Genomic DNA, 25,072 nt, shown 5'->3' with positions numbered 1-25,072 from the left:
AGCTTCCTGTGTTTATTTATAGGAGATTGGCACGTACCTTCTTCTTTTTGGGATTCATTATTATACACAATATAATGACCCAAATTATGAAAAAACCTTATATGAAATGGATTTTAGAAACACACCCAAAGCTCATTTACAATATAACAAAGAGGCTCTTTATTTTTTATAAATTACAAAACTACTATCAATTATAGAAATTAAATGATATAGGATTTATCTATATTATTAATGCTAAAAATAGGTATACGACTAAATATATTCTCTATTTGTTGGGTCGAAAAGATTGGTACGTACTTGGTTGTGCAACCACATGTAAATATATCAATCCCAAAGCCTTTCACATTCCAACGTCTGGCCTTAGGTCATCTATGATGCATTCCTAAAAATCAATAATGTCTTCAACTAACAGACGGCCAAATCAAGGAGGGAAGCAAAATTGGAGCAACCAAAGGCAAAATATGGCCCATTTGGCCAGAAGCACCATGTGATGATGCAATACCCACACCACATGTTCTATTAGGCATAGCCACAAGTTCTATTAGGCATATCCACATGTTCATGTAAACTAGTAACGTTACATCAAAGTGTGACAATGTATAGTATATATGGGTTAAGCCAATTGCCAAGGCAATATGCCTGTCCTATATTAAAATAGTTATCGCTTTCTTTAAAAAAGGTGACAGTTTTTAAAATAATTTGGTAGTGCAGAAAATTGGTTGAAAAGCATTCAGGTAAAAACCATAGAAACATTAGAGCTACCCAAAGCATATTAGGATTCATGGTACGAAATTGAGCAAAGGGGACAACTATTTTTACAAGAGCAAGACACCAAGCACATCCCTGCCCTAAGACACTTAATTATTCATAGACCCAAGGGAAAAAAAACTTGACAAAATACACATTTTTCTTCACTTCTTATTCAACAACCCAGAATCCTGCATTCTAGAGATTGCCTTCTCAAACTGGCTCCACCTCTGCTCCAATGTCCCAATGTACCCAATTGACATCCTCACCAAACCAGGAGAGATCCCAGCCAGAGCCTTCTCCTCATCATTCATCTCACTGCTGGTGCTGCTTCCAGAGCAGGACATTAGGGTTTCATAATAGCCCAGGCTCACAGCCATGAACCCGAACTGGGTGCAGTTTTGCAGCAGGTTCATGAGCCTGTTGGCCTTCTCCTCTGTGCCCATGTCCAGGCACAGGAGCCCACCAAACCCATAGTCTTTGTTTGCCATGGACTTGAGCAGCTCATGCTGTGGGTGGTCTTCAAGCCCTGGGTAAATTACTTTTAGGCCCATCTTCTTCATCCTTGTTGCATATACCATGGCCCTGTTGCAGTGCTCCTTCATCCTCAGGCCCAGATGGGGGATTCTCTCAGCCAGCTCAAATGCCACCTTGGCATTCATTGTGGGCCCAAGTATCATCAGGGACCCTTGGTGCAGATCCATCATGGAGTTCACCAGGCTTGCTGGCCCACACACCACACCTGTGTACCAGTTCGATGCGATAAAAATTTAGTAATTTGTTGCAAATGATAATAAATAGCCCCTGTGCACCTGCCAATTAGTTTTATTTTTAAAATTAAGAGAAAATAACATAGGTAGTTATGTTCTATTAAATTGATAGCTACCTTGATTCTTGATTGAAAACTGACTAAGACTTGACTAATTATATTATAATCCTAATGCTTTTTATTTTTCGTTCAATTTTGTTTATTTTTGTAAAAACATATCAGATGGAATCTTGCAGTCCATACAAAAGACAAAGGGTAAAAAATCAAATCAAGGATCACGTAAAAGATTCTTGGAGTAGGAAGAATACAATTCATACTCAAACTCCTTCACTCCACCCATGCTAAGCCACGAAGTTGGGTGCAGACGGGAAAACGAAACCAAACAAACACAGTCCTTAACAAAACACGCAAACAAACATTTTAACTTTGTACCTGAAAAAGAAAAAGAAAAAACACAAGCAAACAAAAAACGAACAGAAACATATTGGCCTGATTGCTATCGAAGTATTGCCAGAAAAGAATCACGAGGAAAAGAGCAACAGCCTCACATGAAACATGTCTCTTCCTCGCAAAAAGTAACCCCAAAACTTTTCTGTAACCATCTATTTCATCCCTATATTCCATCATCAATAATATCAATTTCGTACCATATTTACGAATCACAATCCGTGTCATATAAAATTAACACTAATTAGAACCACATTTACATAACACCGTACACTATCAGAGATATGATCAGCAATGTAGTATTATTAAGGTCACACTTTTTAAGCGAAAGAAAATTGTTAATTATGTGATTTACTATGTGGTTGGAAAACATTAGTTGGAAAACCTCAAGGGAAAAAAATGATTAGGAGAAAATATGTTTGTTTACCTGCGATGATATCAGCACCGCCGCTAATAAACTTGGAAATGCTGTGGACAACCACGTCGGCTCCGAGCTTCACCGGAGAAAGAACCATGGGAGAGAAGGTGTTGTCGACGACAACCGTGACACCCTTCTCGTGCCCGATTCGGCTCAGCTCCGGTATGTCGGCCACCGTCAGAGTCGGGTTAGACATGCCCTCAAAAAATAGAACCTTGGTCTTCCCAACTCGATCGCATTCCTCACCATATCCATGTCGTGGATGTCCACAAACGTCGTCGTTATGTTGCAGGCCCTGGGGAAGAAGTGGGTCAGGAGGGCGTGGGTCCCACCGTAGAGGGTCCTGGAGGCAACGATGTGGTCCCCGCTGCTGACGAGCTGGAGCAGGACGGAGGATATGGCGGACATCCCGGAGGACGTGCAGTAGGCAGCCTCGGTCCCTTCCAGGGCAGCCATCTGACGGCTGAGGTTGAGCACCGTCGGATTGAAGTGACGGCTGTAGATGAAGAAGTCCCGGTCGGCGCCGAGCTCGCCGGAGAACATTTTGCGGAGGGTCTCTGGCTCCATCACGGTGAAAGTGGCGGAGGCCTCGATGGACATGTTGACACCGCCGTGCTCGCCAAACTCATGGCGAGCGCTGGCAAATGCCGCTGCCGGGTCGTCCCAGGCCGCGGCCGCAGCTGAGGACAACAACATGGACTTTTTGGCGGCCACGTAGTCGTCGTTGTCCATGTCATCGCGCTCTGCTCTCTTCTTGGAGGTGGCGTTGTTGGTGGGGAAAACAAAGCCCTGGGGTTTGGTGTCAGCCATGGTTTTGATTGGTGATCGGAATTTGGGTTTAGGGGGTGTTTGGCAAAAATTAAAAAGAGAAGAGGATGAAGGAGGAGGAGGAGGAGATTGTGGTTAGGTTTAGGGGATGTTACGGGAGGTTATCTTCTATATATAGAGCCTAGAGGGAGAGGGAGAGGGAGAGAGAGAGGAGGAGGACAGTGAAATTGATGATTTGTTACTATAGATGGAACCATGGATGAAAGGTACAGTGAATCTGGTCAATTTTTGGTTTTCAGAGTGCCATGTAAAACCTCTTCTTTAACTGCTGTATAATTTGTGTATGCGTTTTCTTTTACAACTTTGAATTCAAGGGTGGCGTTATTCTGTTCAAAGTTTAAGAAAACAGACGTATAAGTCATGTAAGAATAAGGATTTATACGGTCCTTGAAAGTGATTAATTTCTTGTCCTAATTTGTGTGGGACAAAAATAGTTCGAGGGTAGGTGCAGGTATCAAGCGCTAATTACTTGTTATATAGGATTAGGAATATTGATTTACAGTTTATCCATACCGTTCATTGTTTATGTCATCATCAACTTTTATTGCCTCCTCGTGAATCGAGAGTAGAAACTTTTGCGGTAGAAAATGATGATGTTTCGATCGAGCATGTTCTTTGTTTTTTGGCCGTATAAAATTTTGCAAAGACTTGGCGAGTATAAATTGTCAAGTGGGTGTGGAATGATTAATATTCAAAGTGCAATCCACACGTTTTATTATTTGTTATCTTGTTGGTCAGAATCTACACGTTTTAATCTGGTCCTTATCATGGAGAAAACGATCTCATCTGAAAAGATAAAATTAAAATATGTACAAGAAAGAAAGAAAGTAGGTGAACCTAAAATAATAGTCGTTGATGCTCTGGCGTTCGGGGTGAGAGTAGTCAATCTCCCCTTAAATTTTTTTATTAAAAAATAAAAAATAATAGTTGTCGTTGTTTTCTTCTTTGTCGTTGATTTTCTTTTACTTTCGTTCCTCCTCTCTACATCTATCAAAACCATAATTACTGTTTACAGCAAAATATAACCAGAAATGGTGGCCCTAACTCGTTTTAATTTTATCTAGATTTCTAACATATTACATATATGATATGATATAGTGAGAAAATCCCGCCTTTGATTCCTTCTCCCCAAATTAATTAAGGTGGTATTAGAAATTTTTTTGCATCTAATTATGCAAACGTGGCCGTGAAGCTTATCTTCTCTCTATTTGGGGAATTTTGTGACCAAGGACTAAGCTTTTAGACATGTCCACATTCAAATCCCAAATTAACATGCGATTCTGGAAATTTCCAAGCAACTGGGAACTTAATCATGTACATATATGTGGTTCAGTAAAAAAAAGGACGACCCTGTCATCATGACCAAACCAACCCCAAAGAGGAAGCTAAGGCTAAAAGAACTTGGCTCATAATATGGATTCGTACACTTATGTTTCTCTCACTTGGGATATATTCCAGATCTCTCTCTCTCTTCTCTCTCTCTCTCTCCCCCCTTTTTGTTCTTCTGTTGTGCAAAGACGACTGGTCGTTATATTGCTTGTGACTCGTGAGCATGAGCATGACATAAAGTTCAAAATTTAATCACGAAGACTTTAAACGCATGTCGTACGGACAATGATTTTCTTCCACGCAGTATCAAAGCATGCATGGTCCCAAAGAGGGGATAAGGCAGAAGTTTTTCACACAAAAACTGCAAATCTTTGTTTTTGTTTATTTGGTCAGACAACTCGTTTTCCTGTCGACTTGGAATGTCATCCACCTTTCCTCATTCCTCTCAAAATTCTATCTCCACCACCACCATGGTCACTACATGATATGTATAATATTAATATATAAGGTTTTTTTATTTAATAAAATTATAATGACAGATTTTCTTCATGCATGTAATGTAACAAAGAGAATCCCGTTTCTTATTATACAAACCCTTAAAGAATTAAAAAAATGTTATGATTAAATCCTCCAAAATTCTTATTAATATTCATAAATCGTAATCTTGTCATCATTTCGTGTGCGTATAAGAAAAATCCACTAGGTAGCAAACAACTAGGATTGCCGCGCAGGCACGCACTCTTTTTGTTAATGCATTGTTGATGTCGCTACTTATCCACAAATTTCATCCCAAAAAAAATGATGACTAACAAATGATAGCTAGGGAATTGACAATCCATGTTCAAACAATATGGAAAAGTCAAGCTATGAACATAGACATGTTGAATAGTGGACGTTCATTTCTCACTCTCAAATTTGAATACCACAACCCAAAGCTGAATTCCTTTCTTTAATTTTTTTTTTTAACAAATAAAACCTTACAAAGAAGATTCTATAGAGATATTTAATCATATACACATTTTTAGCATTAATAATATAGATAAATTCTACACTATTTAATTTCTATAAATAAATTCAAAAATGACAGCTAACCTTATTGAATTTAATTTTGATTATTAAATTAACTTTGATGTCCTGTTAAGTGTTTTGGATTTTTTTAATAAGATTTTGGGATAGTGTTTGTTTTAATAAATCGATGATAATTTTGTAATTTATAAGAGGTTAGAAGTTTCTTTATTATGTTAAAAATGGAATTTAAGGTGTGTATCTAATTCCATCTTTATACCATATATAAACAAATGTAGATAAGATGGGTGAAGGGATGGGACCTGACCACTTTGTAATCTCCAACTTTCTTAATCCTAATTGGCATCTTATCCGAAACATGGCAATATATTATTTGAAAGTACATCAAGTAAACAGAGACGAAAAGGACTACAAATTAAGACGTATCAATTTTGGCTCGATCTGTGGAAACTAGCGTTGGATGACATGGGAAGAGTACGTGTACACTGATGATAGCACATGAGTTGTGGGTCCCATTGCCCCCATTATTCCCCGAATTATTATACCCACACAAAAAAGAAAAGGCTTGTTTATTAGAATAGGGCAAGATGACAAAATATTGTTCTTCATAAATCTAGACATCAACTTCATGTGCTCGGGTTCAGTTCTTTTGTCACATACTTTTTTTTCGTGGTTCAATATACCTAAACAATAAAATTTTGTTTTTTTTTTATACAAGTGATAATCTAAACTATATAGGAGAGGGGTTTTCTCATATACACACACAATTAAGATGTAAGGTTCAAATCAAAGACATCGATCTGCAAGTCAATATTATTTTCCATTGAGTTAAACCCATTCGGCTTTCTTAAATTTTCATTTTGGGGAGTTCTGATCTACGGTGAGAAAAACATGTTGAGTTGTGATTTGTAAATAGCATCACCTTTGAGTTTGAGTTCATTTAGCCCAAATAATGAAAGATAGAAAATTTGAATTGGCACTCTTTTTTGGGTTTGAAGCTTAAGTTATGGAAATCGTCTAAATTCATCCCTACATGTACTGCCCTGAATTCGGTCATCCTACCATTCAAAGGGAAGATTATTATCAACTTAGCTTCTGTTGGTCAATCTAAAAAACTAGAAATAATGTCTTAGAAAAAGAAATTGGAAGAAGAAATTACATTTGAGATGTGGCTTTGCGCGTGCCCAACTTCATGGCTGAAAAGCGACAAGATTATCCATTAGATTGGATAATTTAATTATAGATATTATTATTATATACCAAAACAAAAATCTTATTAAATAATAATATCAGAAAAGCAAGAGCAATGACGCAAGGGCTCACTACCAATAAATAAACCAATGAAAACAAGTTCCAATAGCAAGGGCACACCAACAAAAAGCACCTAATAATTCTTTGGCATGTTGGGAACAAGACAGAGATTCCCAGCCTGTTTGACATAAAAAAAAAAAAGTTAAAATGGAGCTAAATGGTAATCAAAGGCATGGATTTGGATAACATCATTTTCATCTCTGTTAAAAACCATTGTGTTACAGAAGGCAAAACGCCTTTCTTCCTCATATCCATAATTGTAAATAAAGAAAACACAAAATGCAATTCTCTTTCTGCTGATGAAAGAATCATGCATAAGCACTGCATTAAGAAGGAAAGAATGCAAGATCTTTATGCTCATGAAAGTTTCTGTCAAAACAATAAAACCATCCAAGGCATAATTGCCTGCCAAGTACCATCGCATTCCTAAGACTACAATGAGATAAAAGATGCAAGAATGAATCTATCTCCAACTATACTTCCAATTGGTGCAAACCCTCCAATCGTCGTTGCTCACTTTCCGAGTTACTAGAGGAAAGGGCTCCAGATTTTCCTCTCTCCAGATGCTGAAGGAAATCCATGACAACTGGATCAGTCCAGGGAGCTCCAAATGGAGCTTCAGGACCTGCAACCCACCCTAGATGGCCACCTTTGGGTGTCACTATCAACATACAGTTTGGATTGTCCTGAAACAACAGCAAGGGATATACTATATTAAAGTTCCGATGGGATAGGAGAACACAGAAACATTTTCAAGAAACATCCTTCACATGCAGAGGGAACCACAAGGTTAGGTCAATGGTTGACTCATTTGATGCTCCTTCACCCTCCTATAAATTCCAAGCACATGGGGTCCTTTAAAGTATTTTGTAGAGCCTTTTACGGGACATTCCAGTTCATTTCATTTAGTATATGTCCAGTCTAGAACAGTCCCTCCATGGTTATTCTTCCCCAAAACAAATGTTGTTTTACTTTCACTGAGTCAGATGTGATTACATGAAGGGAGAAAGATAATAAAGCAAACTCAAATTAATTTGGAAATAAATGCATTATTTTTATATTTTAAATGAGTAAACTCTACGCACCGACATAAATCCCCTAATCTTGACACCAACTGATAGGGCAGTGTTTTAGTGGTTTATACTTGGTCCTGCTTACTTTTATCATGTCACTCTCATCTGTCACATTAGTTAGCATTCAAAATTTGGGACTCATGTTCAATTAGATTGGAAAAATCAAATTAAACACTCATGTTGAACATAAATTAAGGAATGGTATCTAGCTCAGGGGACTCCACAAACCTTGATATCTTCACGAGGAATTCCCCTGTTCGGAGCAATTGGATCATTTCCGCCTGAAAACAATTAAGAATAATAAGTCTAAGCAAATTTTTGAGATTCACTAAATATGAACACTATTTTTTTTAATAGAAAGGGCATGCATGCAAAAGGATGGATGAGGTCAATCACAAGGAAGGAAAGAAGTGATTTTTTGTCCTCTTCTTGTTTGGCAAAAGAGGAGTGAAGGAAAGAAAATATATAGCTGTGTATAACAACTATACAATTCATAACGTGTGATTAATATGCTCATCTTTCCCTCCACTAATTCGTCCATTTTTATAGGGATAGATTATGCTGGATCTAGGGGTTCCTGAGCCATCCATTGTTCCTTTCCACTCAAACAAGCCAACTCCAAGAATTGATAATCTCTCCCCCTTCCCTAATATCTTTCCATCTTTACTTCCCTTTCTCTTTTCTATCATTCCTACCAAGCATGGTATTGAAAAAGACAGAGGTGAACATATATGCCCAGGCTCTATGTGTCTGATATATGCATATAACAGATCCCTTATCAATTCAACCATAAAAATAACAAAAAAGCGTCCAGAACTTGCACAGTTCAACATCAGTAATGTCTATTAAATCAAATGAAATGTTCTGGAGATAGATTACCTGAATGCAAAGCAATGGTATGCAGACATCCTTTATGGAATTGGAACTACTGGAATTAGAGTAGTAGTCATCTACGGACTTGAAACCAAATGAAACTGCAAGTTTTCACCAAAGGAGGTGTTCTCAGAAGATGAATGTCATGGTATAACATCCAAAATAAAAAAGGTTCTTGAACACAAAGGACATACCACGAGTTAGTCCATCATCAAACTCCCTGACAGACTTAGCATTGGCAGCCAATGGAATGTTAAAATCACCACCCATGTCTTCAAAGAGTAGAGCATGCCTAAAATGTAGGGTCAGAAAATTGGGTTATCAACCTCAAGCTGGAATAACAATTGAGAACATAAATCAATTTTTCATGGGATTACTTCTTGAAAATTTTGGAGAGAGCACTTGCAAGAGCTTTGTCATAAACGATGTTAAAGCCCTTACGGAAGTCCTCGTCTGCAATGACCAAATTGAAAGGATTACACAACGACACAGCACCAGAAAGACGACATGCATGAGATTCCTGCAAGTACCACATGATTGAAATATAAATAAAATGAAATTGGAGGAGAAAAGGCTAAAGTAAATTTTGGTGCAAAGGATAGGCCCTGGTATTGCTTGTGTTTATCATTAACCTCCAGAAACATTCGAAGTCATAGGAACTTTAATCCACGCACAAATAAGACTGAAAAGAACTCTGTATTTGCATCCCAGCATCCCAAGTCCATACAGAGTGGTTGACTAAATACATGTACAGTATTCCACCCTTTTAATGGCCCCACTAAATCAAGAAAAAAATTTCTTTTCTGCTGAACAAAATTTTTTGAGTTTCTATTTTCCTAGCACAAACAGCATTGGGCCTAAATACATTGATGAATTGAGTTGAGCAAAAAAAAAACACACAGCTTGTTACAACAAGATAGATTGCTAAACTTACTACATTGTTAAAGCTAACCAGTGCATTACAGCACATATGCAACACAAGTAAGCATGAGCCAGACGAACTAAGCAATTCTAGTGCAAGTCACCGATCCGACGAACAGAAATCTCAAAAGCAATTGGTCAATCACAAAGTATACCTGACCCAAATACCGAACGAGAATGTTAGCACCAAGAGACCAACCAACAGCATACAGATTAGCTTTTGGATACCGATTACCAACATGGGCCACTACTTCACGCATGTCTCCTAAAAATGAAGCCGAATAGAACTGCATATCAGCGTCATAAAATAACCAATCACAAAGCTGGCTTAAGGCACATCAAAAAGTTCAAATCTTCAACATAAAGCTCCCCATTAAAGAAAAAAACAATTGCAACTTAAGAACAACAATTCCATTACAAGTATCAATGTTAACAAATTGTACACCCTGCTAGGAAATTTTTTTGAACTTATATCACAGTTAAACAAAAACAAGCATGAATTGGGTTCAATTAGTTAGCACAAGTGTGAACACAGAAAATTGATTTGGCCAAAGTGAGAGTACCTGAGGAGTTGTTACAGGGCTACCACCACAACCACGGCTATTGAACACCACAACCCGCCACCCTTTACTTCTGGCTCGAACCAACATGTGCCTCACATACGAGTCATCACTCCCTCCAGTTAAACCTGGCTGCAACACCATCCATTACCCAAAAACCAAACCTCAATTTTTAACTCAAAATTTTTCCGCTTTTTTCCTTTTCGTTATTTTCCCGGGAACAAACAAACAGGACATAAAGGAAAAGAATGTAAGAACGAACCAGGAGAATGAGGAGGGGGGAGTCGGGAGGCAAGAGGCGGTCGTCCCTGGAGACCCAGTCGAGCGAAACGGCGCCGTTGTCTGTCGTTCGGAGGCACTCGCGGCGAAGCCTGACGTCGGGAGTCGATCTATAGAACGAGGCGAATATGGTCTCCATGTGGCGGTTCGACCCGATTACGGGAAACGGGTTGTAGGGTCGGGTCAGTGAGCTGAGGGCGGGAAGGAAGAGGTCGAGCGCCCCGCCGAGAGTTTCGAGGGACGGGTGGGCCATCGGGTCGGCGGCTGAGCTGACGTGGAATGCGGATGAGGCGGCGAGGCGAGTGTAGTTGTGGAGATTAGACACGTGGCGGAAGTTGGAGAGAGGTGGAGGAGAATAGCCCAAGGATGCTCTGGCCATTGGTTGGTTTGTTTTGTATATAGCGAATGGATAGCAGACGAGTGAGTTTTGGAAAGAGACTGAAAAAAATGTGTTCTTTCTTTTTTGCTTGAGAATTATAATTGAAATGGTTAAATAAAGTTTTACTTTTTATTACAATTTTGATGACTTAATATAAACTCCAGGCATATTAATAAATAAATTAAAAATTAAAAAGAACTACCCTGTGCAATGCAAGGCCCATGGGATGATGATGATGAGAGTGTTAAGGTGGTGTTTGGTGGGCTAGATTAGATAGAATATTTCTAATTAAATTGGATATGAATCCTAACCATTGTTTGGTGCGCTTAAATGTGTCTCAGACTGGATATAGACATCTAGATCCCAAGTCCCAAATAACTAAGGTTATGAAACCTAAGCCCATACGTGGGTTTAGGAACTGCGCCGTCTTGCAAGAGCGAGCGCCTCCTCTGGTTTGATGCCTTCTCTCTTCTCTTCTTTGAGAATTGCAGCAACATCGGCATTGCGCAGACCAAGGGATCAAGGCATGGAGGAATTGCAGCAAGATCGCGTCATGTAGATTGTCACCACTTTTCGTCAATCTGGCCAAGCTTTTCCATTATAAGAATCGCTTGGCGTATGCTCTCTCTCTCTCTGTTTGTTTCTCGAGAAAAAATTGCCATGAAAAGACAATTTGAAGGAAACATTGAGTTAAGATATATTTTTGTTTTCATTTCTTAGTAGCTCAGTGTATCATATCTACACATTGAGCTTTTTTTGTTTTGTTTTTGTAAATGAAATATTTCGCATGCCATTGTTTGTCAATTTTGTTAAAATTATGATTGCTCTTGGATATGCGAATTGGGTTGATTTGTAGGCATTATTATAATTTTTATAAATTTATTTGTAATTTTTTTATTTTGCAATTTTTGTGTCAATCCAAAGAATCTCAACTTGGTATTACTGCACCAAACAACTGCTTAAAATTTAGTTATATCCCAATCAATCCAGTCTAGTATAAAATTGACACATTGCTTGCATTTCTATCGTGTACTGTAATATTCACTTTCTTATTATTAGAGAAGGCATAGATTGTTTTTGTAAATGTTTTAAGATGACATATCCACCTATTGTAAAAAAAAACTCGTGTATTAACACATAAAAAATGTGTACGTACGTGTATAATACATGTAATGTATGTTTGCTTAACAAAATATTTTATCGAGTTTTTAAAAAGTGTATGAAAAACGAAAATATTATTGAAAAATACTCACGTATGTGTATAATACGAGTATTAAATAATAAAATGCTAAATTCTTTATACGAGTAATAATTCTAGAAAGTAAAAACTCAAAAGGGCACAATAGAGACTCGGGTTATGGCCTAATAGTAAGGGATAATGCTCTAAACTACTATAATTAATAAACAAAAATCAGGGGAAAATTTATTAAAAAGAAAAAGAAAGGATCACAATATATATAATATAAAGAGTATAGCTGCGAGGCTATACAACAAGTAAGAAATAATCTTAACCTTTCAAATTCTTTCATAGTTAGTAAAATACAGAATGAGAAAAATATAAATAAAATACGTACGTGTTTTATTTGGTAAAATTTGGGCAAGTTACAACTAAAAAGTTCGGTCACTATATAATATTTTAATATTATTATATTAAAATATTTAATATATATTATTTTTATTCAATAACATTTGAAAAGTACGTGTATAATAAATGAAATTTGTGTGTATTATTGATTTATTTTTTATAAAACACGGGCATTAAATATGAAAAATCTGTACATACACATGTGTACAATATGTGTATTGTATGTTTTCTTTTAAAAAAATATGTGTATTTGACAAAGTATTTACAGTATTATTGAAAAATACATACACACTTATATAATACGAGTATTAAATGGTAAAATGCCAAATTTTTTATACGGGTTATAACTCCAGAAAGTAAAAAATAAAAAATGGACAATAGAAACTTGGGTAATGGACTAATAGTAAGGGATAATACTTTAAACTACTATTATCGATAAACGAAAATCAAGGAAAAAACTTATTTGTTTTTTTAAAAGGACCCGACCAGCGCCTTGGCCTTTTTTCAAAAAAAAAATACGACTATTGTAGCGTGGCCATATTATTATATTTAAATTTTTTAAAAACAACATAATATAGCCATGCGGCCATACTATTTAAATATCTTATATTTAAAAAGTAAAATATATTATATTTAAATCTCCAATTTGCATTCTTCTTACAACAAGTAAAAAATAATCTTAGCCTGTCAAATTCTTTCATAGTTATTAACATATAGAATGGAAAAAATATGAATAAAATATGCATATGTTTTATTTGGCAAAATTTTGGCAAGTTACAATCGAAAAGTTTAGCTACTATATAATATTTTAATATAATTTATTTAAATATTTAATATATAAATTATTTTTATTATGTAATATGTGAAAATTATATGTATAATAAGTAAATTTTGTGTCAATTATTGAAAATTTTGTAAAAAAATATGTGTATTAAACATAAAAAAATACATATGTACGTACATGTACAATATGTGTATTGTATGTTTGCTTTTGAAAAAAACGTGTATTTGACCTAATAATTGAGTAGTGTATGGAAAATAGAAGTATTATTGAAAAATACTAGTTTTTTTTAAAAGGACCCGCATGGTGTACAAGCTGCCTCTTAAATACATATACGCGTATAGCCTCGCGGCTATACGGTCAAATTAAAAAAATTTGAAAACCAACACAATTATATTTTCTTTGAACAGATTATATTCTCACAATATAGCCGAACGGCTATAACATTTATAAATTTTTATTTTGTTAAAAAGCGACCCAGTAAAGCCGCGCAGCGATAACTTCTAAAAAAATATATTATATAAACAAATCCGTATATAGCCGCACGGCTATACTCTTTCTAAAATAAAAAAAGGACCCGCTGGCGAATATCGCCCATTTCGCCACGTGTTAAAATTAGTACAGCCGCGCGGCGATACCCGTTTTATTAATTCAGTATAGCCGTTCGGCGATGCGCTTTTTATTATAAAAAAATCAGAGTATAGCCGTCCGGCTATACTATTTATAATTAGAAAAACACTACCCTCCCGCCCCTAGTTCCCGCTACACCACGTGCCAAAAATAGTATAGCCGCACGGCGAGACTATTTATTTAATAGAAACAGTAAGTATAGCCGACCGGCTATACCATTGATTAAAAAATTAAAAAGGGACCTGAGTATAGCCGCGCGGCGATAGGAGTTTATTTATAAATTTGTAAATATATTAATTACAAGGGTATCATTCCGAAGCTACAAATCAATATCAGATGCGGCGATAGAAATGTTGCAATCAAATGATAGTGGGAGGAACAGACGGAGAGACAAAGAGAAATATCCGGTGGAATCAAAATGGCGCGAACCTCGTCATCGAAGAAGAAGCGCCTTCTCCAACAACCTACTCTTAGAGGTCCCTGCTAAAGCCCCACGCACCTATCAGCCCCTCAAACACTGGCCAGTGGCGAAGACATTCTCAAGAAATCTGAGCGAAAGAACAGGTTCCTCTTCTCCTTGCCCCCATTGGAGCCGGTAAGATCCGTGCTCTCAAGAATTTGGGCACCAAGAACCCCGTCTTGTACCTCGATTTCCCTCAGGTCTACTACTTTCATCCTTGATCCTTTTCTAATTTTATTTTGCTTGTTTGGTTTCTGAGAAAAATTAAAATTTTGAGGTTTTCCAGGGTCGGATGAAGTTGTTTGGGACTATTGTGTCCCTAGTGGTGGGAAGAGTGTGATTGCTTTGATAATATGGTCAGCGCCTTTCTACAGTCTGTTTGCCGCATTGATTGTTAAGTTGCTCTTTCAAATATATTTGGGCTCGTAGAAAAATGCATATCTTACACCGTTTTGTTCATAGGCAGTGCACAACTCTAAACCATGATATAAATTTGAAGAAAGGTTATTTTGATACAATCTTTTGAATTCTTTTCTATTTTCTAATGATTTTCTTTTGAGTATTATTAGGAGTGAATAGTTGCACGTCTGAATAAATTATATTTGCTACTTGTTTTTAACTGGTAACTGATAGAGAATGAGGCAAAACAACTGCAAAGCTGATATTTCGTGAAAACTTGTACTCTGAAAGTTGCATCTCATAAGGCAAAACAACTACGTGAAATTCATTCTTGTATCTTCTTGGGTTGATTGAAATAGCATGTCTTCATTGTCTTCATACTAAGTACCATTATTCTCCCAACTCTTCTTTCTTTGCGTGTTTTAATACTTTGTGTACATGATTTTCAAAGCTATTGTTTCATACAACTTCCACCTAGAATCTTTTTCTTGTTCTTCTTACAGAGTGTGGTACCCTTTCCAACGAATCTGCATCTTTCATTTTGTTTGTCTGTGGTCGTGCTTGTTATATGAAACTGAGCTTCTCAAGGGATTTTTTACACATAGATACCAGCATTTGATTTTCATGTCCCAGATCGTATTTTCCGATGCTTGTTGGATTGGGACACAAGCTGGGAACCCTGAAGAAGCCCAACTTGATTTCCCTAAGGAACTTACTGAGGTTAGTTTCTGTTCATATAGGTCTGTCGTGTTGATAGAATGTACATATCATTTTTTGATGATCCACTCTCACTAATTTGTTGGTTTCAGGGACAACACGCATAATATGACTTTAAAGGTGTTGCGGGTTCAACATCTGCAAACAAGCAAAGTGATCATAAAAATGAAACTACATATGTAGAAGAACATTCCCCAAATGTTAAGGTTGAAGATAATGTATCAGATGATGGAAACAAAGATTTGATGAGAGCAACACCTGTTCGACATTCAGCAAGAACTGCCGGAAAACGATTCAAGTAGTTACATTTGTGCTGCATTACCATATTTGCCTTTTCTGACCTGTCTGATATACCTATGAGTAAGTAGTTCTTATCATCCAAAAGAAAAACGGAAAAAAAGGGATGGAACATATTGCAAATAGTTACAAAGGGCACTGATGCCCAATGTCCATTCTGAAGTCACTTATTGAAGACATGAATGCACTCATTGCTTTTCAGCAGATGAGTTGTTGTGTGGGAATGTCGTGTAGCTTCTACGGATATCACTAGTGCCAAGAATGGATATATAACTAAATACCTCTATTAAGTATGTAAACTTTTAGATGATTCTGTCCATGATATGTTGTGGTACCTTTAGTTAGATTATCATAGATAATTAGCCATTTTGATATATTTTCTTCTTGCTGAAGAATAATAAAAGAAACGAGAGTGCTTGTTGATCATCCAGAAGGCACACACTTTCCTGTGATGTGTCTACACATGCTTCAGTGAACTCTCGTTTTGTCACCGATTAATTGCAGATGATGTATCATGCTTACCTTTCCATTTATCTCTAACATTTTTGGTATTACAGTTTTGGAAATGCTTCTTCTGGAGATGATTCTTTTGGAAGCGATACTCACTTAAGTGAAGGAGAATATGAAAAATTTGGGGGACTTGATTCATCATCTGGGAAGCATGCTAGTTTGAAAATTTTGGGGGACTTGATTATGGTTGTATTCACATTTCTCTCATTCTCTCTCATCACATTGATAATTTGATATAAAACTCCACACATTTGACGGCTTTGAATACAAAATAACATCTATGTTATATTTCTCTATTTTTCTATCATCGCATGAGGCGTGCCGTGACCATTTTAATTTGCACTATGGTCGATTAATTCTCAAAATCCGCCTTGACTCCACATGTGAGAAGCCATTCGACCTTACCGACCTATTACATCTTAGCATACGTGCAAAAAATTTCTTCTTCAGTGAGTTATTTCTAGATGTTGAATTGTAATTTGCAGGTTATAAGGAATAGCTAATGTTTTTCATGTCATTTTCATGAAGAGTTAGAAATGAAATGACATTCTTGTGTTACCAACAAATGTTTTGAGGTGGGGATTTCCAATTGCAATTCACGCCAATTTAATTTCCTGCTCCTTTCTTTTTTGAGTTTTATGTTGTTTTATTTTGTGATTATTTTGTGCACTTAAAATGTACATTGAAAATGTGATGATAAATAAATCTTCGCATCATATAATATGTTACTGAATACGTAGTCCAGAGATGAACACAAACATAACATAACAAAGAAAATTTTAAATTAAAATTAAGTACCCAGTAAATGTTTATTTTTGCATAACCACCCCCAGATTGATTTGATTTTGACCACAAGAAACCTTTGCTTAACTATTCATTCACTTTCTCCAAATGCTTCTGCTTCTCCTCTTCAGTCATGAAAGCTGTGATTGGAAAAGACTTTCCAATCCCCACTGGGGTCTTGAAGACAATCTTCTTGCTTGCCGGGTCGTCAATGCTCATGTCGGAAATTGGGACCCAAAGAAAAACCTGCTTGCTCTTAATCCCAGTCATCTTCTTCATCTTCAACTTCTCCACATAACCAGTCACCTCAGTGGCATAGCTGACACGTGTATTGGACCCAACAAAGAAGTGCTCATATGGCTGCTTTTGCTTCATCCACACAAACCCAGTTTCTCTCACCCTCCCACACTCCACAAGGTCCTGCAGGGGCAGGACACCTTTGGGAAACCCTAGCTCTTCCAGGAGGTCTATGGAGTGGCGGTAGCAATCTTCGGGGCCGTAAACAATCTCTGCACCTGCACGCTTGTCTTCCAGCTGCTTGTTACTAGCCATTTTGAAGAAAATTTTGATGTTCAGAGTTTTGGATGGAGGAGGAGGGCTAAAAGCTTTTGCAGGTGTGTTATGGATGGGTTGAGTTATAATATAATATATAATTAAGCTAAGATGGTGTTAAGAGAGGAGGTCATTTAGGTAAGGGTCTAAAAAGTTGTTGGGTGGAGGTTGAGCTGAATTGTGGGGTTTTTGAAGGAGTTGGGTTGTTCACCAAAATGGGCAATGGGAATTTTGAGTACATGTCATTGTCTTGTGGGATGTCCTCACCCTCACCTATTTCGTGTGTTATGGTTAATTGCTCACGACTTAGCTTTGCTCATTTGTCTGTTTGTGTTGTGTGCTTACCAGTTAGCTTAATTAAGGATCTAAAAAGGAGAGGGATTTTGCAAACATGACTTTAATTAGCGTGTTGTATGGTTGTACTGCTAGATTAAAGTTAATAAATTGGATACCAAAACCATACCCCACGGCTTTCCTACAACTCAAAAAGAGTTTGTGTTCCTTTCTTGTTTCAGAAAGAACTTTAATTACAAGATTCTGTAGTTGTAGTTGTGGGAGAGAGACCGTCGCCTGACCATACTTGCCGATCTATCGGCCGGCTGTCTCTATCCCACAACTGAACGAGACTATAGTCGTTTGAGGCATTACATGTCAAACATTTTACTAACCACGTCGTTGGACCTTTTTTTCAATAAACGGTTGGATGAACCAACTAAATGGTTCAATTTCTATCTAATCACAAATCACTTTATTCCAAACAATCAACTAGTGTGACAGATATAGCTTTGACAATCACTTGTATTGCTAGACATAAGATCAACTAGTGTGACAGATCTAACCATAATTCAATTAATTCCAAACAATCAAATATAACCACATAAACACGTCATTTCATTCTGCTGTATCAGCTGGTGTCTAGAAGTAAGTTGAGAGAACTTGCTTGGCATTGGGTATGTTTGAATGAATTTTAAACAGAAACACGAAAATAGGTTAAATTCTGGCAATTGTATGACAGGGAGCTGAACTAAAGAGAATATATGTTGAAATCAGACTATTCGATTGAAGGCAAAATTGGACCTCTTTCTTTCTTTCTCAAACAGGCAATTTAGGTGCCAAATGCATTCACATAATCACATTCAGTGCTGAAATTTAGGAAAAAGCTAAAGGTTCTATCTTATTCAGTGGACATGATGGAAGGCTTTTATGGAAAAAACATGGTAAGGCTTCTATTGTAAACCAGAATGTCTTCTCAACATAAAGTCATAACAACTACGCGTATGACTAGTTACAAAAATACAGAGCTTTCTCAGTAATTACTAGTTACATATTCGTAAATCTAAAGACCAAAAACAAGATATCAACAGAAAATCCAGGCATTGATCATAGACTTATTCCTAAAGAAAAGGAACGAATAGCCAACGGTTGTGAACAACCCAGGATGCCCATATCGACACTAGTGCTTGTCCTCCTTGGGGATCTCCTTTGGTGAAACTTTTGATTCCAGTTCCTTGGTGATTCTGAGAGAAAATCCATTAAGTCATATTAATGTCTCTTGAGATGCAAGAGAAAGCAGAGGAAATTGTTGCCATGATAATAAACAGGAAATTTCATATCACAATTCATTGAGTCCTCAAGATCATACGTAAGTGGTATCTTTCGGATTGTCCAAGTTTGGCTGGACAACTTTTTTCAACTTTACACCATCATTTGATAACAAATCAATATCGGTCTATTTTTAAAACCATGGACACAAAGGCCAGAACCAAGTAACAGAGTATTACTCTAACCATAAGAACGAGGCTCAATGTTGAAAAGCAAGAACAAAAGAAAGTAACAATGGAATGAGTATCATCTCAAATATGCCTAGTCAGTAAGATAATCCAATACATCCAAGACACGAAAGACTAAACCCTTCAAACCCCGTCAAATGTACATCTCTTGGGCCTCCTAACTTACTAACCCCCAACTTCTCCAATATCAAGAGAAAATAAAAGAAAACTATGATTCATGATAACATCATAAATTCTCATCCAATCTGAATATAAAGCATATCAAGTGTTGCAACTTGCAATCTACAGAGAATCACAACCCTTACCCATTTTAAGAATGTAACTAGCACAGTAAAGCTGAACCATCTTCATGAAACATTTGCATTAGAATGAACTACCAAAAATTTTACAAAATTGTGTCCCTACTATGCAAACATATCAACAATTTTCAGAGTGAAAGTTTTTTTTAATAGAAGAAAATGAAAAATGAGAAGAGGATTACTTGGGGGCATTAGCAGATTCTTCTTCAAGCCACTTACGGATATGTTTGACATTGCGCCTGAAGATGGTAGCTGATTGCTTCACATCACTCCTCAGCAGAAGAACCACCGCACTTACACCAGCAACAGTCAGTATGAAGTTTGTCAAAGCCATACTTCTTGTGTTTCTTGCAAAACCTACTTCCAATACAATGACAGAAATGATTTGGAATGCACTCTGTTAAATGTAGTTCAAAATAATAAAACCCAAGTCTTATCTAACTTAGCCAATAAGTTGAATTAAGTTGAATGATTCACTGAGTATCAGGAATATCACTATCCTTTTTGTACCAAGAAAACTGTATTAAAAACAATAAAAAAAATATGTCGGAAATTTGACATATCTTATTTTTAAAACAGCTAAGAAAATAAAACCCAAGTGAGGATTCGTTAAAATCAAGGTCCAGACTTCATGGTTAACATTTCTTTTCTATTCAAGCAACTTCAAATCTTCAAAGAAACAAACCTCCTGCTTTATTTCGGGTGATTAGGAAATTAACGCATGTATAGCCCCAAGACACAAAACAGCATATGATGACTAAAAGATGAAACTCATTTTATACAAATAACAAGGGAAGGGCAGTATTTTATTTCCTAGAGAATTCACAATGATGTAGGGGCTATATGAAGTTATGAACACTCCCAAATTACACGAACCCATCTAAAAAAAGTGCACTCAGAGACAAACAGAAGAGTAAATTAGCCCCTCAACTATGTAAACATGGAACCCATAGCCCCTACCTCAACTGGTTCAGTGTAAACATGGAAAACATGGCCGCTGAAAAACTATTATTATTATTATTTGATGAAACCCTTTACTTGAATGAAATCACATGAAACGACAACAAATCAGCACTAAAATCTAAAATGAAATCAGAAAATTAAGTCTAAATATTAATAAACAAATAAATACCCCATAAATAAATGGTGGGTAAGAGATTACCAAAGATTTGTTCGTACCGAGAAGAAGAAACTTGGGACTGCTCCTGACAGAATAGCTTCGGGAGAAAACTGAGAGTCAGCAGCGCCAAAATGCGGTCGTGGCGAAGAAGAGGGACTTTGTGTATTTACTATTTTGTAAAATCGTATTAAAGTGCACCAAGGTTTTTGGATCAATGTGAATTTTGGGTTTTGGGTCTTTTGTGATTAAACATGGATTGTCATTTCAAGGCCCGTTGAGGTTTTTGGAAATGGACCTGCGCATGGTTCAAAACCAACTGTTGGACTTGGGTTCTTGGACCATCCTGAAAACAGGTCGGTTGGCTAGGATTGTGACGATACTGAAAAAGGAGAGACTTTTTCTTTTTTTCTTTCTTTCTTATTATAGGTGAAATTTAATTAATTCAATGATATATGCATATGTGATGACATATTCATTAGCCTCTTCTTCTTCTCAAGTCTTATGTGACCCAAAATCACAAATTTTTCGACTAGAGCTGGTGAACAAAAGGCAGGATGCACTTTAATTTTTATTTTTATATTTTCCCAATTCTTTTTGCAGCGAGCTAGATCACTTGTGGAAGGTCTATGTTAAACCAAAAAGGATCTCATGTATGTCAACCAATTCACATTAACAAGGAACAACAAATTTGGTTACAATATTAATATAAATTCATCTATCCACAACGACCAACTATAAAAAAACAATTAATTACGAAATTTTCTTAGTCATCTCCATATAAAACAGTACTCACTTTCATCCGTACCCACTATAACTTTTTTTTTTCTTCAATACAATCGATATCGGGGAATTGAGACATTTTTTACTACCTTCTTGATCGACACCATGCCCTTGCTCGCCATTGATTTCCTCGTAACCCTAGCCATTAAACACTCATCACAGCGATACATGTCATGGTCTTTTCCAATATAAACATACAGCCCCCACAGCTCTGGACTCTCCTTGGACAACTTTGGCGGTGGAAATTTGGCACCCCACTTTATAATCCCACTCATTATTTCATCATGCAATCCGCCATTATCATATGATCCTCTTTTGATTCCAATCGTCGACAACACCTTAGAAAGAAACTCGTACGACTTGCCGCATTTCCTCAACACAGGCTTCTCAAGTTCAACTATTTTTTCATGTTTTTCTTGATGTTGGTGGACGAGGGTGGTGTTACAACCGGTTCCTATATCATATGAGGAACCAATGTCATAGTATATATGATTGATATGATAGTCAAACTTGATCAGAAATTGAGGCGCCGCAGGCGATGATGAAGAAGGTTGGTAGGCACGTCCTAGCAAGTCTGGTTCAAGGAGTAACACGTAAAAATCCATGCTATCCTTCTCGTGATGGACTTCAAAATCTTCGACTTGCACTGCCATGGCTCAATCAAAGAGAAGTAAAAAACATAATAATTTAGGGTTGATGTACATACGGATTAGGGTTTAGGATATGATATATATATATATATATATATATGTGTGTGTGTGTGTGAATGTTTTGAACTTTTGAATGCTAGAGAAATTTTAGGGATTTCAAAAAAATTGAAAGGCTATAATTTTGGGATTGTTTATGAAAAATCGCTGGGTAGCAAAAATGATAGGGTTTCGTAAATAGGTGGACTTGTTACATCTGAAATCTACCCTTTTTCCTTTCTTCCTTTTATGAACAAAGAAAAATAAATATTTTTATCAGAAATATGTGGTGGTGGTGGGAACGAAGATAAGAAAGAATCTACAGTTTCAAAAAGAGAGTCAAAGAAGATTGCATTCGGTAACTAACGTGTAAAATCTTGCCAAATAAAAGGGGATGTGAGAGATAATGGTTTCGGAATCAATGGCTTTAGTTTGGGGGCATGTTATCCAATCCCCTCCACAATGACCGCACCAAACTTTGGTGCTTTCTTGTCCCACAAATATCTATTATAAATTTCTATGCTATGATGATATATGTACTAAACAAAAACTCTTAATATTTATATATTCTGAAAGCTCAATCCTATATAATGTGTGCGTTTGTGACATGTATATCGGGTAAAATCAATAATGACATACCGTTGTAAGTTTTAAGTTCAAATAATGTATAAGACACAAATAAATAAAAGCGAGATTGAGATATTTATATTATCTAATAATTTGATTTGATTTGATTTGATTCAATAAGACCAGTTGGCTAATGCACCGTGCCCGTCCCGGGTTATCTATTCCATGTCCGTACATCAAAATGTCCAATTAAAAAAAATAAAAAATATCATGGATATTGAATTAATAGTGCCGAAAAAGAAGTAGTTGGTTGGTTGTCTCGGAATCTCATGCCTGTTCCAACAAACGACTTGATGATTCAGTGTGGGCCCAGCCCATAACTTACTAGTGGGGCCCTTGGTTCATCATGGGTTTGGGTTTGGTCATCGTGGAATCTGGACCCCTGGTCCCTCGTAAAGGACACACCAAAAAAGAAGAAGAAAAAAAGTAAGCGTACGCGGCATCAATGCATCATCCTTGAACCTCCAAGTGGCAGAATCCCAGATGCCCAATTCTGTCTATACCTTAATGTGACCTAAATATTTAGTTACTTGCATCGGCCCACCTTTTTTATTTATGGATATATAAAATGACTCACAGTTTTGATGTTTTGTTTTGTTAATTTTCATTTATTAAATTAGTTTAGGCTGTTGAAACTTGCTTTGACAAATCAGATCTCATTAATTATAAAATTCCTCTTGAATTTCCTCATATAGTTGATTTTTTTTTGTTCCTCAAATATTATAATCAAGATTTCTATTTATTTTATAAACATTTAGGATTTCAAATTTAAATATATTTGTATATGAACATATAAGTATTATCAGATTAATTCAATTGAAAAATATATTTAGATGTTTGATAAAATCCAAAATAAATTAGGAAAATTCAATCTCAATTTTAGAATTTGAGTTGGGTTGAGGACAGAGTAAGGGGCATGTGGGTTCTTCTGGCATAATAAGTGAGTGCTTTTGTCTCCTCATTTGTCTATTTTGTGTGCCATGTGAGGTAATTCCATCTTAATCCCACTTATAATATAAACCCAACTTGTCTTTTGACTTTTGTATGCTTAATAAATATATTTTTTTTCTTTCCCCTTTATTTTGTTGAAGTAATTCACTTTTATGAGACATGCCATAATGAAACGTTACAATTGTGCAGATCGTAGTGCTTGTGGGAGGAGTAAAAAAGCCAGGGATCAATGTAAAAGAAAAATAGTGTACTTGTTATACATTCTCAATTGATGTCCTAAAGGTTTTTTTTTTTTTTTTTTTTGGGGGTAGATTTGATATCCTAAATTTTTTTCTTTCCTCTTATGTTTGACAACTCAGAAGAACACATTTCTTTGGTCCTGAAATAACATAACAAGTTGGAAAATTTGTAGCATACAAATTCCAAAATATGATACAAATGGTTTTCCTTATTCGCATGAAAGAAAAGTTTTGAAGATATTTGTCACATATCGGGATCGGCAACGCCAAAGCACGATATTATCGCTGGCCTCCTCTCGCCCTCATGGTTTTGTTTCTGGAGCTCACGCCAACTTCCCTGGGTCACCCATCTTGGGATTGCTTTGGCAACTCACTTAACTTCGAGTTCCTACGACTCAAGCCAATGAGCTCCTAAAGGTCTCGTGGTAGATGGATGCGAGTGTGCACATATAAGGCACATCACCCATCTCCGCTGGTTGATGTGAGATGTTACAATCCACCCTCCTTAGGGTCCGACGCCCTCGCACACTTGCACTATATGAGTGGCTCGATATCAAATTGTCACATTCGGGATCGACTCTATAGCACGATATTGTCCGCGGTCCCCTATCCGCCCTCACGATTTTGTTTATGGGAGCTCACGACCAACTTTCCGGGTCACCCATACTAGGATTGCTCTGGCCTCTAACTCGCTTAACTTCGAGTTCCTACGATTAAAGCCAATGAGCTCTCAAAAGACCTCGTGTTAGATGGATGTGGATGTGCACATATAAGACACATCACCCCTTCTCCATTGATCGATGTGGGATGTTACAATATTTTAATGCACATTATGAGTGTTCAAGGTTTAGGGTTCGAAATGAAAGTAACATCTAAAATAAGATGGGAATGAAAATTAATTTTTTG

At 36.7% G+C, this 25,072-nt stretch overlaps 4 protein-coding genes and 1 pseudogene across 8 annotated transcripts; 1 reads left to right on the top strand and 4 right to left on the bottom strand.

Annotated features, from left to right (window-relative positions):
• Nucleotides 1–759: 759 nt before the first annotated feature.
• MGL (methionine gamma-lyase) lies at nt 760–3,307 on the bottom strand. Its single transcript, XM_008241005.3, is given in 3 exon segments — nt 760–1,489; nt 2,391–2,609; nt 2,612–3,307. Coding segments are annotated over 3 exon segments (1,377 nt in total). The 5' UTR covers nt 3,192–3,307; the 3' UTR covers nt 760–911.
• A 3,858-nt stretch (nt 3,308–7,165) lies between these two features.
• LOC103337843 (esterase/lipase/thioesterase family protein) lies at nt 7,166–11,045 on the bottom strand. Its single transcript, XM_089041872.1, has 8 exons — nt 10,565–11,045; nt 10,306–10,434; nt 9,898–10,029; nt 9,199–9,341; nt 9,016–9,113; nt 8,734–8,922; nt 8,177–8,229; nt 7,166–7,561 (listed from the first exon to the last, which is right to left on the bottom strand). Exons 1-8 carry the CDS (start codon nt 10,958–10,960, stop codon nt 7,349–7,351), a joined length of 1,353 nt encoding a protein of 450 aa, XP_088897998.1. The 5' UTR covers nt 10,961–11,045; the 3' UTR covers nt 7,166–7,348.
• Nucleotides 11,046–14,319: 3,274 nt separating this feature from the next.
• LOC103337839 (DNA-binding protein RHL1-like) lies at nt 14,320–15,764 on the top strand (annotated as a pseudogene). The gene is made up of 5 exons (XR_016122268.1): nt 14,320–14,363; nt 14,446–14,616; nt 14,703–14,750; nt 15,245–15,535; nt 15,625–15,764. The product of XR_016122268.1 is annotated as a DNA-binding protein RHL1-like (transcript).
• Nucleotides 15,765–17,033: 1,269 nt separating this feature from the next.
• LOC103337838 (DUF538 family protein (Protein of unknown function, DUF538)) lies at nt 17,034–17,851 on the bottom strand. The gene has a single exon (XM_008241003.2). The coding sequence runs from the start codon at nt 17,672–17,674 to the stop codon at nt 17,210–17,212; it is 465 nt and encodes a 154-aa protein (XP_008239225.2). The 5' UTR covers nt 17,675–17,851; the 3' UTR covers nt 17,034–17,209.
• A 1,022-nt stretch (nt 17,852–18,873) lies between these two features.
• On the bottom strand, nt 18,874–21,094 carry LOC103337837 (uncharacterized). Of its 4 annotated transcripts, none has more exons than XM_089041579.1 (3): nt 20,943–21,094; nt 19,946–20,120; nt 18,874–19,191 (listed from the first exon to the last, which is right to left on the bottom strand). In XM_089041579.1, exons 2-3 carry the CDS (start codon nt 20,095–20,097, stop codon nt 19,128–19,130), a joined length of 216 nt encoding a protein of 71 aa, XP_088897705.1. In that variant the 5' UTR covers nt 20,098–20,120; nt 20,943–21,094; the 3' UTR covers nt 18,874–19,127. The 4 variants fall into 4 exon arrangements, with proteins under 4 accessions (XP_088897705.1, XP_088897704.1, XP_088897707.1 ...); XM_089041578.1 differs by having other exon boundaries at nt 20,926–21,081; XM_089041581.1 differs by having other exon boundaries at nt 19,946–20,123; nt 20,943–21,062.
• Nucleotides 21,095–25,072: the final 3,978 nt, after the last annotated feature.

This window comes from Prunus mume, linkage group LG7 (genome assembly GCF_029339155.1).
Source record: "Prunus mume cultivar Tortuosa linkage group LG7, ASM2933915v1, whole genome shotgun sequence".
NCBI classification, from domain to species: Eukaryota; Viridiplantae; Streptophyta; class Magnoliopsida; order Rosales; family Rosaceae; genus Prunus; species Prunus mume.
The sequence above is the reverse complement of the archived record's forward strand: the minus strand, read 5'-3'. Positions and strand labels throughout refer to the sequence as shown.